The sequence below is a fragment of the Haliotis asinina genome, chromosome 9, assembly GCF_037392515.1.
Source record: "Haliotis asinina isolate JCU_RB_2024 chromosome 9, JCU_Hal_asi_v2, whole genome shotgun sequence".
NCBI lineage: Eukaryota > Metazoa > Mollusca > Gastropoda > Lepetellida > Haliotidae > Haliotis > Haliotis asinina.
Genome location: NC_090288.1, coordinates 45,475,195 through 45,491,067, shown reverse-complemented (window position 1 = coordinate 45,491,067; position 15,873 = coordinate 45,475,195). Strand labels below are relative to the sequence as shown.

At 37.8% G+C, this 15,873-nt stretch overlaps 1 protein-coding gene across 1 annotated transcript; it reads left to right on the top strand.

The window, feature by feature from the left end:
* The first annotated feature begins 4,189 nt into the window (after nt 1–4,189).
* On the top strand, nt 4,190–14,465 carry LOC137296632 (uncharacterized). Its single transcript, XM_067828445.1, has 8 exons — nt 4,190–4,238; nt 4,979–5,089; nt 7,166–7,408; nt 7,588–7,767; nt 8,399–8,536; nt 9,887–10,018; nt 10,389–10,491; nt 14,317–14,465. Exons 1-8 carry the CDS (start codon nt 4,190–4,192, stop codon nt 14,447–14,449), a joined length of 1,089 nt encoding a protein of 362 aa, XP_067684546.1. The 3' UTR covers nt 14,450–14,465.
* The last annotated feature ends 1,408 nt before the right edge of the window (nt 14,466–15,873 follow it).

The window sequence follows — 15,873 nt, the reverse complement described above, 5'->3', positions numbered from 1 at the left end:
CCATGAAAATTGGACGGTCTGCCAACACGTGACTGTCAAAATATGGAACAACACTTGTTTGCAACAACTCGCGTTGATATCGGAGTGGGTTCAAATTCTCCTGCACCGTGACTAAATCAAGTGTGCAGCCATGGGAGACACACCCCATGCCATGACTGAACCTCCACCGCATGGAATGGTCTCTGCAATGTTCCGTTCTGTCATTGCCGTTTTTGATCGTTTCCAGACCCGTAAACGGCCGTCAACAACTTGCAATAAAAACCGACTCTCATCAGAGAAATGGACTCTTCTCCATGACGCAAGATTCCAGCGTTGACGTAGTCTAGACCATTGTAAACGAGCTGCACGATGGTTTATGGTAAGCATGGGACGTCTGATAGGTCTTCTAGCCATGTATTCTGCCGCCTTCAGCCTGTTCCTGATACTTCGTGAAGATATCGTCCTACCCTGTGGGGTACCAATAATTTGCCATCTCAAGTTTTATGGCACCCTACGACGAGCCAATGAATATTGAAACAATATTGAGACACTCTATGACAAGATGATTACACTGTAAAGCTCATTTTAAGCTGGGTGGGGTTGCTTGTTTTACGTGCATTCTATGCAACACTAAACCAGTAAAACTCCTTAACCTTTACAGTAACGTGTTCAGAAAGGGTCATATATTGTATGTGTGAAGTATCATTTGAATTTTTCCGGTAAAACATGCTTTATGTCATTTTGAATTTGGTGGTGCTTAATTAATTTCGAGGTGTATATTTCGTTGCGAGAATTTGTGTTAGTTGCCTCGTAGAAGATGCATAGGAAGCTGAAAGGAACTATTATAATTACTATTATAGGCAGTTACAGTGTGTAATGTATCATACGTTTTGTGATTTAATTAAAGGCCCTGGACCTCCCTTAAATGTGTCTACAATAACATGAAATAACAGTTGATAATGCATGCTGCTGCAAATAGTTCTTAAGACTCAGACACATAGCGAAATATACTTGGTGGAGCAATTATAGAGTTGAACATTAAAACTAAAGACATTGATGAGATATGCCGTAAAAAGTATTATTTAATGTCCTCACGTGACCATTCACATGGGTAAATTCAAAGTGGTTGACGTCACTGCTACTGACCTACTAGGGTTGGGTATTGCCAAAACATTCGCACGGAGATTTATTGTGATATGTGTCGGCGTTTTTCAATATGTACTGCAAGTTACAAGTGACCCGTTCATTTCATAATTGAGGCCTCATGGCCCGTAGTGCTAAGGTGCAAAAACGCATCATTCATTGCGCAAGATATAATGATATACAATGCAGCATTACTTAGATGAAACATTTCTTTCGAGGAACGATGATATATTCTTCATACGATCAGGATATGTTGTCGACATTAATGAGACAAATTTAACTTGTTAAAATAATGTGGTGGTACCAAAAGTACTCCTGTCTTATAATGAGTACATACAGAAGTAAGTACAGAAGGATAATGGAAATGGAATAAATTGAATGGATATTTATGGCGTGGTGGTACAAAAAGTTCTACATGTCTCTTAATCAGGATATAACGAGAGGAAATGAAATTCATCATCAACAGAAGCTGAACTACACTTCGAGCGTAACTGTTGGTTATGGTCTTTCAAACGTTTTTATCGCAGTAACTGAACATTCAATTTATGTAATGAACAATGTAATGGAATTATTGTTCCCTTTCTTTTGAATCAATGTCACTCTCAAGGACTCAAATGTGATGTGAAGAAGAGATCAACTGAAGACTTCACTCTAAAGTTTTGAACTGGAGAAAACTCCAGTGAACAAAGTTTCTATTTTATCGAACACCTCAATGTCAGTTCTGAACTTTTAGAAGCACGGGTAGCACGAATCGTCATAGGCAAGACCAGGCTTCTGCAATTAGCCATTAATGACAACGGCCAAAACACTCTACCTTCCTTTAGAGCACATAATTTCCCACAGTTTGGTATTCCTAACCGGTAACATAGATAATGTTCATTCACAACAACAGAAGAGATCTCAGCTAAACATATTTGTCGCAGCAACTTCAACGAGAATCAAAGAATTATGAAAACAGAGCAGCATTGATCACTGTTGTGCTAAATTACAGAAACACAACCTAGTATCTGTCTGTGTGATGTGATGGGACAAATCTGCATTGCCAACACTGCGGTGAAAGAAGACAGGAACACACGACTTATGACAAAGATGTATCGAATACTAGATTTAAGGCCCTTAATTCGGAGCATTATATGGGTAGGCTTTTGGGTGGAATTTTTCTTCAGGAATCAGATTTAGGAGATAAACGTACTGTATGTAGAAATTAGATGAATGTCAGACCTAACTGATAGCTCCTAAACTTCATTTGAGGCCGAACTCTTCTTAGATATTGGTTGTTTAGGTTTGGGGCTGTGTATTGAAATTGAGTTTGAATATTTTTAGAATAGAAGGTAATATAATGGTGAGGTTCCCTGATACTTGTGGCCTGAAAATCATATACTTGTAGTTTTCGAGTCTTAATAAATGTTTTATCACCATTTCCATGACGTCTGTTGTGTTAATACGAGACATGGTGGTGGTCAAGCTGAAGTAGTGCGACAGTGTTGTATACCTGCGCAGTGAAGCGCCGTGAAATCAGACGCATATTCAGTTCAAAATTAGGAATGAAGATTTTCATGGATATCAGCTTCTTATTATGAACGTTTTGGAGTTAATGCTTACTCCTTTATCAGGTGAATGAGAAGGGGGTGCAGAGCTATGTTTATATGTACAGGTAAACAATAACAAAGTAACAAGTGGAATGCGTTAACAAAAGCTGGAAGCCAGTATAAATAAGCACTGATAGGGAGCCGACAGTTATGATGACAATCATGGAAGCCAATGGTAAGATTATGTTTACATAACACAGATGGGGATTAAGGACGATGTACATGATTGAGGATTAAGGAGGCCAATGGTGATGACATACACATGATTGGATGAGGATTAAGGATGGTGTACATGATAGGGATGATAATAAAGGATGTACACGTGTGTAAACACTAATGAATTACATAGATGAAGTGTACACAGATAGAAGAGATTAATTTATCAACAAGTCCCTTGGTAGGTACACTCCTTGGTCTCGGTTGATTGCTGGTTTCTGTCTCCGGATCTCGATGGCCTCTTGTAGTTTCCTTTGGCGCCAGTTCTTGTTGTTGGTAGATAGTATCCTAGTGTCCTCCCATCGACTGAATGTCCAGAGTTCTTGAGAATGTGTTCAGAGATGGCCGATTTCTGGTCAACTTTGCTGACGGAGGTCTGGTAATCTTTCGTTCGTGATTGATCTCAGCGTTTCTCCAATGTATAGGTCGCAACAGTTGTAAGGGATCTGGTAGATGCATCCTCTCGGGCTAGGGTGTTGACAACTGGGTCCAGTAAGCATTAACTCCGAAACGTTGTGTTGTCAAAATAAGAAGTTGATATCCATAACAATCTTCATTCTTATGTATTTCACTTCTAAAAGCCCTTCAAAGACCAGTTCAAAACTGATAGCGTCTGATATTATTGAATGAACAATAATTCGAACATTTCACGTAGCTATGGTAGAGTGTAGAATACAAAACCAGATACTATTCTCATAATGTTCTCTCTATGTGAACGTTCATAGTTGTGAGATATGATTCCATGTGGTTATGAACTGAATATGCTATGAGTGAGTCATTGGGTGAGTTAATATATGCTATGACGTCACTTAATGTTATTACAGATACAATGACAAGAGAACATTATATGTAAAACATTGCTTTTCGTCGTATGAACAATCGACGCAAATATCACGTTTGAGTGGCGCTTTTCAGTAGTCGTATGAAATATATCATTGTTCGATACCTTAATTGAATGAGACAGAACAATATTATGTTCTATCCTGTCTTGATTGTGACTTCCAAAACACAGTTTAGGCTTCCATGGAATGACTTAGATGGTTGTGCTCCGTGGCAAGATTAAACTGGGCTCATTTGAATGTGCTACTTGACAGCAACAAGCAGCTACATGCATATCGAAGTTTTTGGTCTGCCTTCTGGAAGCTGGTGGATCAAAAATAGAAGTGACTACGTTTCGTAACTTCGTACGTTGTAACAAGATTTAGATTCTTGAACTGAAGTACTTGTTTCTCGTCCATGTAGGCTCAACAAGGACAGAGACAATGTGGCTGCTCTTTGTGTTTGAGCTGTTCCTGCTGTCCACAGCAGTTGGTAAGATACAATATTATTGAATTTCGTACATGCATTTCATTTCACTGTATTATTAAGCAACAATGGCAATGTGTAACGAATGTGGCACCTCTGTCATCTTTCTCTTAACTTTTATATCTCAATTAAATAAATATACTACACATACCATAGTGATGTTGATAAAGTATTACGCTTTGCATATATAGAGAGTCTCATCCAAGTGTCTACGGATATCAGTTATGGATATCAACACGAGTCGATAGGTTACACATATTCTAGGCTTGTCGAGCATATTTGTTTATAATTATCAGTGAGAGTTAAAAATCACTCCTCATTAGTTTTCAGCTTAAAATGTACATCTCTGAACAGTGTACTGAAATTAGATTTACAGATCAGCGATTTATAGCATTGTGACGTCATCACGTTTATTATGTCATAGCACTGCATTGCAATCTCATATAATGGATGAGGTCAGTGCATGGTACACAATCTACTATCAAAACAATATCTCCTGACAGATATCAAGCAATATCTCCAGTGGAACACATTATTGAATGTCAAGAACATTATTGCTCCAGTGCTGCCAAGATGCAACCACTCATGTTGATTTCTGACCTTTGCTTGCGGCCGTGATACGATTACGATTAACACTATTAAAATGATGTGGACTGTACTGTACTGTAGATTCTTAATTTTCAAGGAAGGGGAAATAACTCATTTTGTATCTTGTGTTTGAACTGAAACATTTTTGCAAATTGTAGCTGGAGAAAGCCATTTCTACAATGCAATTTCAAGCAGAGCATCTCTGTCAACCACTTGTAACCAACATGGCGGATGTATCAAGGGATGGTTCGGTCCGACCTGCCAGAAACGTGAGCACTGATGTTTCCCTCATCAGTTAATCCATTTTGACATCTTACAATACATCGATTTTCGCTTCCCTATTCTGTGTTCACATATTTTCGAATTTCAAGGAGTTTTCTACGATGTTAAACATATGCAGCACAGAAAATGACCTACATGAGAGACACACGTTAACGTACCATTTGCTCTTGGGTGTTGTTTCTTTGGGTTTTTTTTTTTGTTTTTGTTTTTTTGTTGTTGTTTTTTTGTTTGTTTTTTAAATACGGGTTGTATTTATTATGTCCTATTCAAGGAGTTTTACCTTTGGGTCTCTTTTTCATCGTACAACGTGCACATAGAGCAAAACTGTTGATATACAATTATTCGTGACATTTGGTACGATAGCAATTTAACTTGAAATTCAGTAGGTGTCATTTTCTTGCGTTTATTAAAATTTTCTGTTCATTGTTTATGTAGACCTGTTTTGTGTTCACATTTATCCTATTGTCATATTTGTTCTTTTTCCTATCTGGAACTAATGTATTAGCTACAAAAAGATTTCCGCCATCCCAAAGGAATTAAGAGAGAGTTGGTACTTTTTTCAGAAACACTTTCAATAAATTTTAGAGAAAATATCATACTTATCATGATGTGTCTACATACAAGATCTTCCTCCAAAATGTGAAAATTACTGTGTAAGTATAAATGTTTCGGCGGACTCATTTAGATTCAACTTTGATTAGAAATGGTAACTCCATCTTGCAGTTTAAGGTATAATGAACGTTCAAGCTGCATCGCAAACATTCGGGTATTTCCTTTCCAGTCATATCTCATTTCCTTCAGTCAAGTCACAGATAGTATTGCTGCCCATGAAATCGAGTCATGCCGATGTTGACCTTTCAAATTTAATGAAATAATGTTATTGCATTTGATGCAAATTAAGTGATATGAAAAATGGATGTAAAGGGGGAACAGGATTCGCTGTTTAAGGTTTCAAAAAACGGAATCTATCAATAATGTCAATGCCATGATCAATGAACTGCAAAATCACAAAGCAAGAAAAAATAGTTCACCATTTAATCATATAGAGTGCCATTCGCTGTGTATTCTGTGCTATTCACGTGATGAACTGACGTTATATCAAACATCAGTGCAAATGGGACCAGTTATTCTATTCTATTCTATACCCAAACATCTCGGCAAGATCAGCTGTTAGGTCCTAACTTTGAACAACATCCAGTTAACGGATTATATGGATAAATAAGTAATTTTCTTTTTAAAAAATCACAGATTATCAACAGCGGAATGGACAGTTTGAGAGAGTCAAACCCAATCATAATGAACATAACCCAAAATACTTTTTATGTAAACAGTGTGAAGAAAACGATTATTCATTGAACGCTTTGGAAAAGATACTATAAGAACGATTAAAATATCTCTATATGCAAGTAAATCATATGTGTATCGACTTTGCTTTCATATATATTGAACGAGGTAAAATTTGGTAAAAGGAAAACGTAATATGAGGTTTATTATGTCAGAAACATTGGGGTATCTTGATTTTTAGCACAGTAAGTTGAAAATTATTTTCACATTTTGTGATATGTGTTGTACATTTGGCCTTAATGTTTTACATATTGCTTTAGTTATTTTACGTTTTGCGTAACGGTTACGTTTTCACACATTGCGTTAGTTTTCACATTTTGTCTTGATTTTACATGTTGGGGTTGTATAGGACTAACTCACTCGCTGTTCTATCCTTCTCTGAATTTTTTAATTACATCTGTGATAAACGATAAACATATAGACCAATACCAATGTCGCATTTCTCCCACCAACGTAAGTTCAGTTCAAATCAGTACATCCAGATAAAGCAGACTAGTCAAGCTACATTCCACGATTGCATTGTGACACCGTAAACATCGCAAACGTTACCCTGTCGCTGTAAAATTATGAGTCTAACCGAGACATTTTATTCATTGGAAAACGTAAAAGTAATGTTTCCATCATCGATGTTAGCTGAGGGAAGCAACTGCAATTATCCCTGTGGTCATATTGGTCATTTAATTAATTGGAAAATATCCAGTTTTGAATTGTTTCGTCAGAAAACGTTGCTCTGAAAAGACCTGCAACTCAGACCTCCGTCTACCTTAAACGGCATCAAACGTCCATTCCACTGAATCTGACATCGGACTATGCGGTGGATGGAATAGTTTCCAATCACAACAACCAAGATGGCCTATGTGGTCATACTGACGTTGGAGACACGACTCCATCATGGACAGTATTTCTCAGTTCAAGCGGTCATTATAAAATTCACCACTTGAAACTGTATCTCCGCAACACATGTGAGTATTGAAGCGTCTATATAAACATTTTCTGAATTATGATAGATGCAAGATTTGAAACAGATGTTTTCTAGACCATCCAATAATTCATTAGAATTGCAAATTAAGTACATAGGTTACGCTAAACCAAACATCTAAATAGCCCCCAGTCACTGACATTTTACACCAAATATGTACAGACACACATCGAAATAACGGCATGGAGATCCTGGTGGACAACCAGACCTGCTACGATTGGTCACCAGCTGAACGACCTGATTCTGTCATAGACGTCACCTGCAGACAGCCATTATATGGAAACTCAGTTACCATACGGACACCCCAGGAGTTTCTCACTCTGTGTGAGGTTCAAATATTTGGTATGTACCGAAATATCAGCAATACCACCAAGAGCTACAAAAATCTCTTAATACCTATGTTCATCTAACGTCTCTTCTTAAGTTGGTACCAACCACTTTCACATATTCACTGTGGGTACACTATTAGGAGAATGGGATAAATGGGGTGCATTTAAATAAACTTCCGTTTCATGGATGGAGTTCAATGTGAGATCAACTTGAAGACTGGTTCGTTGGTACAAATATTTTCCAGTATCCAAAAAACAGTAACTGAGAAAGCGGAATTAATGCATGGGGATTTGAAGTTCAATTGTCCTTCGACGTTTTCTGTGGAACAACATTGTATTGCAGACGCTGGCCCAACGTCGGAATGCAGTCTTGTTATTCTGTGCTTCAGTCAGCAATATTCCCACTCATCGCAGTGGTCTGTTAATGCATAAGTCTTGACAGATATTCACAGAGGTCTGTTAATGAATAAGTCTTGACAGATATTCACAGTGGTCTGTTAATGAATAAGTCTTGACAGATATTCACAGATAAGGCCAACTGAACCAGCACATGCTCTCCCTAAAGAGGAAGAGTGGATCTCTCAACACTTTTTCGTTGTGTAGTTCAATGCATTTATGTGTCCAATACCATCTTTATTACACAGTTTGTAGCGACGGCTGGTTTGGTGACGACTGTGACAAACAATGTCACTGTCTAGATAGCAAGGAAGTATGTGACAAGATCACCGGACACTGCTCTGGTGGATGCACTCCTGGATTCACCGGCGCAAACTGTCAGACACGTGCGTACATATTATTTGCACAGAATTACCAGTAAAATTAAGAGTATACTTTGTCAATAGAATTGAAGTGACCATCAAAAGAAAGTATACTCGGTTTTCAAAACGTCATTATCATTGATCCAGAGAACCCAGACACACAAACAGTGGCGTTAACAACATCTTCTCTCACCCTGAGCTAAAAATCACACTCATACTGCCGAAACAAGTGGGGTCACGGAAGTGCACTGGGGGTCCAGAAACCCAATTCCCCATCACACTGAGGATAATCAAGTACTGCGTTACACACAACTAATGTTCACTACCAGCAGTTTAGCATCCTATATGTCCACCCCTTGCATTAATACAGGCACGCAGCCTCCTTCTAACTAAAGATGTCAGACGTCAGAGGTCACGCGGTATGCAACACTATTCGTCCTTGAGGGCTTGTTTAAGTTGTCTAATCTGTGGTGGGTTAGTGCTTTTCCGAACGCGTCTGTCATATGCTCGGGAACATATCTGGAGAACGTGCTGGCCACTGTTCCTCCCGTCGCTGCCAAATACGAACAACTCAGGCCCAACGTGATCTGTGACGTCTGTACTCGCAACAAATCTGCTTTGGAGGGTCTGTAGACTCTGATACCTACTGCCCGAACACGTCTGGCAACCATGTATCGACTGACACGGTGATCAAGGGAATCCGACCCTGATGACGTTACCGTCAGGAAACGATTTCTGAAATGCCGGTCTTCAGCTGGTTTTGTTACTCGCGTTCTCCCTCTTCTTGGTCTGTCCAAAGTATAGCCCGCCTGCCTGTAACGTTGCAGCAGTCTAGAGACGGCAACACGGGTGCAGTCGAAGGTTCTTGCAACGTTTGCGGGTGTCGACCTTATCTGGTGCATAGCTGGTCCCTCTCACATTCAGCTGCTGATAGTCGTGGCATATCTGCGGTGATCTTTTTTTCAAAGCTGCATGTGTAACCTGTCCGGACACTAACCTGTATACCGTTAGTGCATTTAATCACTTAATCATATTATATTCTCGCCATGCATGTGAAGTTCACTTCAGGTATCTCATTGCTACGTTGGCGCGACATGTTTCAGTGTATAATTTACCAACAAAACTATTTCTTTGAAATATGAGAAATGGGTACTTTTGGTATACTTTCTTTCGCCAGTCAGTTTAAAATTATACAAAACCATCCTTATCAGGATGTCACAAATACATTAAATGCCTGACCAAATGAATAGTATTGAACTTTGTCAGTTATATATTCGAATGAAGGAGTATCCCATTACATTTCCTTGAAAAATATGTCATTTTCTACACCTGTTTAACATCCACGACTGGATAATTACTATCACTGTAATATAGCTTGCAGTGATGGATGGTTTGGCGAGAGGTGTGATAAACAATGTCACTGTCTGGACAACAAGGAAGTATGTGACAAGATCACTGGTTACTGCTTTAGCGGATGCACTCCTGGCTTCAACGACTGCCAAACATGTACGTACAGAATGGCCAATGGATGCATAGTATTTCCAATCAGATTAAGTGAGGAAAATCGTAAAAGGGGATGAGTTTATGTAATGATACAGTCTGACAATCCCACCGTGAAAATCAAGCTTACAGGTATGTAATCATATGTTGTACCCATTGTTGACAATATTTGGGTTTTTTATTATTTATTGTTTATCAGAAACAGGCATTACGCCAACTAAAATGAATGAAATGTACTCTTGTACAGACACTTTTCTGAACATTTGGAGATGAAAGCGTTTTAATGCAACAATGTGCATTGGACATTGGACATACCCTGCATGCAACGTCCTCACATGTTTGCAAATCAGTTTACTTAACAACATTGGATTTTCAGCGGGCGCTAACAATGCTTCTTTCCTCACAACGTTAGCAGTTGCAATAACATGTGGGGTTGTCATATTCATCATTGTGCTGATTGCTTTTCTGTGCATCAGAAGGTGAGTAACAGCTTAGTTTTGTTTGCAAATGTTTGCATTTATTGAATAGGGCTGCTAAAATCTTTTCTGTTACTGTCGAGATCTATAATACGGGACACAAACGACGTGTGTACATCGACCTAATGTCATGTCACCTACACGAACTTACTTTATCTCGGAACCATCTCAAAATGTATCTATTTGCGATTTTTTGGAGGTTTTTCTTCTTTGTTTTGTTTCTCTATTCTAGACAATCCAGATACCAACATGTTGCTGATGGTTGCCATTTACAGAAATGTCTTTTAAATAGGGGCGATGGGGTAGTCTAGTGGTTAGAGAGTTCTCTCTTCAGGCCGAAAGCACGGGTTCGATTTTCCACATCGGTACAGTCTGTCGAGTGTATTTCGGGTGTCCCTGTTCATGATATAGCTAAAGTATTGTTAAAAGCATACTCACTCACTCACATTTGAACAACGATCCCCATAGGTCCTGTACATATATATTCAAGAAACGGTTCTGGTTCCAAAATGCGCAACCACCAAATATGACTTCACAAGACCGGACCAAGTGTACGTTGTTTGTCACTGGGAGTACTAAGGTCACGCGAGGTGCCTTGACCTACTTACAAGCCCTATTCAGCTTTACACCTTTCACACCTTTGAATTACCTTCAGCACAGATTCATTCCTAATTTTCGATTATTGTATACATAAATCTTATTCTTTGAATATCCAACTAATGTAACACATATTATTTACTAGCCAAACATGTAGTATGACATGTATGGAATAAAGAAATGTGTTGTGGTTTCACAAAAATGGTGATTTTTAAGACAATGTAAAAGTCTTAAGACTATTAGAAACACGTTGTGAATAGCAGTCCAGGTAGTAGGTCATATCCTATTAGTCATACTAATTGTTGTATCCAAATTTTCACTAACGGTAATTAAATGCTTTGGAATCTTATTTAACGTAATATTTAATCAAATGAACATTATCAATAAGTATGTGTTACGAGAGTGTATTTTCTGTAATCTGTATTGTTATTGATTAAGTGACAGTTATTACTGGGTCACACTGTTTAGAGTTTTGAGTGATAGTTATTATGAGTCACATTTTTTATCATTGGTAATAGTATTTTAGTGACAAGCCTTTCAAAGTACCGCTTTAGTGTTGCCTCCCTTTAGGAACTCTTCTGTATATAAGTGTGTGTTTTGACTGTTGATAAAGACGAGGCCGATGGCGAAGTTTCTCTACTTTGCGGAAATGATCAAGAATCAGTGACTGTGTACATAAAGGTTGTTGTGTCCCGTCGACACCCGCATAAAAGAACACAAATCAGCCATCTCAGACCTTCAACACAATTTCCCCACTCACCGAATCAAGTTTGACGAATTCGAAGTCCTGTCAACCAAAATCCAAGACTTCACAAAAAGGAAACTATTGTAAATCATCGAAATCCGCCGCCACAAACCTATGATCAACAGAGACCAAGGATACTACATACCATCGGTCTATGAAGAGATAGTCAAACCACAGACTATCTAAGCATTGTGTCTCTTGTTACTACTTAATCTCACTCGTCTTGGCTTCACCACTAGTGCTCTTTGTTATTTTAGTTCCCTACTGGCTTCTTCCTGTTATGTACCACCTGTTTACAATGTTGTTAATGTTAATCCGCTGTTAGTCACAACATGCCATGTATATAAGCTTCTCACAATTTGGTTGTATTCACACTTAGCTTGAAATCGATGTAAGAATCTACATCGAAACGTCCCTCAACCTAATAAACAAGAAGCTGTGATCCATAAAACTGTATGTTTCATTTTTGACTCACCAACTTCTAGAAAAAGCCCATCGAACAAACATTGTACTGAATATTGTACACTTGTCATTGTTATATTCTGCTGGTTCGTAAAGGATTTCTTATACCTTTTGTCAAGGCAAATTATTAACCGTAACATATGTAAGTATCTTTTGTTTCGGGGGTATTTGTACGGCAAGGAAAGGGTGATGTAACGGCTGGGACAACGAGGAAAACCATAGGTTCGTCACGGTAGTAGCATTATATACCGTGACATCATCACTGCCCTGACATGCATTATTTACCTGTTTGTTATAAGACAAATTAAATCTTTTAGATATCACATTATTTCCAAAAATTCTGAAATATCTGACTAACCAATTTCATTAAATCAGCTTTTAAAGTAAACATGTAAACCTGGCTATTATTAAAAATGTCACTACCGTAATGTGTGACACCGTAACAATTATCGCACTGCCCATGTCATAACCCTATCATTTTCTTTACTTAATTAAAACTGACTTATCTGTTAATATCTGGAATTTGCAATGCAAGTATGTTTAGCAGTAGAGTTTCAAGTAAACATAATATAATTCTTATTTTCATTCTGAATTTTTTGCTACATATTACTTTTAATTTGAAAATAATAAATGAAGGAATGTTTAGGCTGTTAGCCCCGTTTAAGCTATAAATGTAATATTTCATTAGCCATGTTATATTGGTGTGAGGAATCATAGTCTGATTGTTAGGGAAGTGTTTATGCGATAAAACAACGAACAGGAATCAACGACCCGAATGTAACATTATCCCTCGATTTCCTGTACATCGCTGATAAGCAAGAGTATTCACGTGATCAAACACGTGTCGGCAGATTAGATAGGTAGCAGAAGAAACAGCATTGTGTAAAGTATGAAATGGAGTTTGAACTGGAATGATGGAATGGAACTTGGCATGGAATTTGGAGTAGGATTTTGAAATTTGTTCTTATAAACAAGTCTCCATTCAGATATCCTAGTTTCTAAACAGCTGGTCACTGATGTATGGCACGCAAGCTAAGAAAGTTGAGGGACTGTGAGGCAGGCTATTGCCACACCTCCATCTGCCACTAGCCTTATCTAGCTTCCATCTGCAGGGGGAGGATCGTAAGGGGAGGGAAAGTGACTCCCGAACTGTTTACAAACTGCCAATTTAATGTATGTTTGGAGGTCGTCACAACGTTTCAAAATAACGTTTAACGAAAAATTTTAAAAGTATTATCAAACCGTTTTCACGAAACATTTCCCTGATAAAAAGAAAACGTTTTCGAAACATTTTGTGTTCACTGGATTGGATCTTTTTTACATATTTCATAACGGTAGTGAGGTAATTTCCTGAAACTTCTAATAAAAAGGACCAAATATGATAAATGAAACGTCATTAAGCTTGATAAATTTGTTTACTTGTATATTCAGAATACTACAAACGTAGACAACATTTCAATATTAAGCAAACACACAAAACTAACGATTTTTCTGCCTAAATGAAATATGCAGGAATCTTGCTAAATTCGTTCTGTTTTGTTTCATGTGTGTCATGCCATTTACCTACAGAAGTACTAAGGGTTCATAAGTGAGAAGAATCGACTATGAAATGGGATTATAAACACGAATGACAAATGGGACATATGGCTAATGGTGATACCGACTCGTAATATCATGCACCCTCTTCGGATGTTTCTAACTGTAAACCGTGGTTCCGGTGAATCTAACAGTATTCCTTCCTGGAATTTGCATGTGTACTTTTATGACTTGTGACTACACAAAAAGTATAACATGGTTGTCATTCTAACTGACTTAAATTCAAAACCTCATTCTCGACAACACCTCATGTAGCGACGTTACGTTTTGCATCCACTGTACCTGTTTCCTGGTGTTGTTTTTATGTAGATGAGTCAATTTGAAACACACATAGACGATCTAGTTTAACGAAAGGATTCTATTTTCCTCAACATGTTTGTCATCTCATGACGCATGGAAAAGTAACGTTTATTTTTTTCACATTACAGGCTCCAGATGAAAATCAAAGCGTTAGAAACTGCAAGTGAAGAACCGTACGCCTCACTGGATACGGAAACAATGGAACAAATGTCAGAAACGTGTTATACGGAGATAGCTGAGAGCAGGTGTGATGTGATATAAATCAGTTCAATGCGCTAAATACTCTTACATGCCTGTGCCTGTGCCGTGGCTTGCTTTCATTTTAAAGCATAATGGCAGCAAAATCTGGTCCATGATCATAACAAAATCTCTGCCACAGCAGGACTGACTGTACGATTTTGATTTACCATGTATGTATGAATCACTGTCAAAGCGTGATGATGTTAAAAATATGTAAAGGTCAACAGCTCAGCCGAAAAACAATACATGCAAGACGATGTAAGTCACACTTAGGTTGTTTTTGCACAAAAAACAATCCATTTAGATGGAATTATTTTCGTTCTCTCAATTGGCTCATATGAGTCATGTTAAGATATCTTTAGAATTTGCGGAATGATAAAATTTCGAAATACGTCCAAGTCTGACTGAGTTCGTTGTGTCCGGAAGTGTTCTGACTCAGGCTGTTTGTTCTGAGATAGCTCTTTACAATGCTTCATTAAGTCAAAATATTTCTTTTGTTATTGAGGTTCAATGATCTTGCTGCCTACAGAAGTCTTGATGTTTTAGTATTTTCTGCCTTGTATTCATTTTTGAAATGTTGCAAATGTGTGCAGAGTTTTGTATGATTATTCACAAACACTACCGTCTGAAATCTCAATTGTGTAACTGTCTGTGCAAATCCGATGCCCACACTGACTTTTCTCAGTACGTTTGTCTTTGCATAGATGTGAGAAAACGCAACCACCGTACATGTGTCATCCATATGTTTGTTATGTTTAAGGGTCAGTTTGAAAGAAACTTGTGACATTTCAGATATGTTTAATGGACTTGTTTAAACTCAACCAGTCTTGAAGCGCATGGCCCAGAGATATCACAGAAGAAACCAATCTTTCAAATCACAATTGTTTGAGAAGAGTTAAGTCCAATGAAGCCTCAAAGTTGTTAATTGATCAGGTTGTTCAAACGTTGGATGATAACACAGATAACGCATGCACAGAAAGATATGGTTAAATGTGTACTGGAAAGCGAAGTTCATTTCATTCCTTTAGCTATTTTAGATAACTAGGTATGTTTTGACTCTCCTGAAAAGTTGTAAAAGGTACGTATGACCTGTTGACTGCAGTAGGTTGCAATTGTTTGTTATGAGTTGGTTAATGAGATGTTCAAAAATATATACAATGAATATAGGAATGTTAGGCACTCTTTCCACGATTATTTAATACAAGTTTGATTAATTGTGGATAGCGTTTGTGTTTAGTTTTTCAACTAGTTGACATTGGGGAATAATTTGAAGCTGGGACAATATTTAAGACAGTTCGGATTAATAACCAATGATAGGTATTGAAAGTTTTGTTGCCTAGGAAACAACACGTTGTAAATCCCAACGACTAATCATCATGCATGCACATAAATAAGTATTTATATAACACAAAATATATTTGAATGAATGTTCTGATACCTGTTAT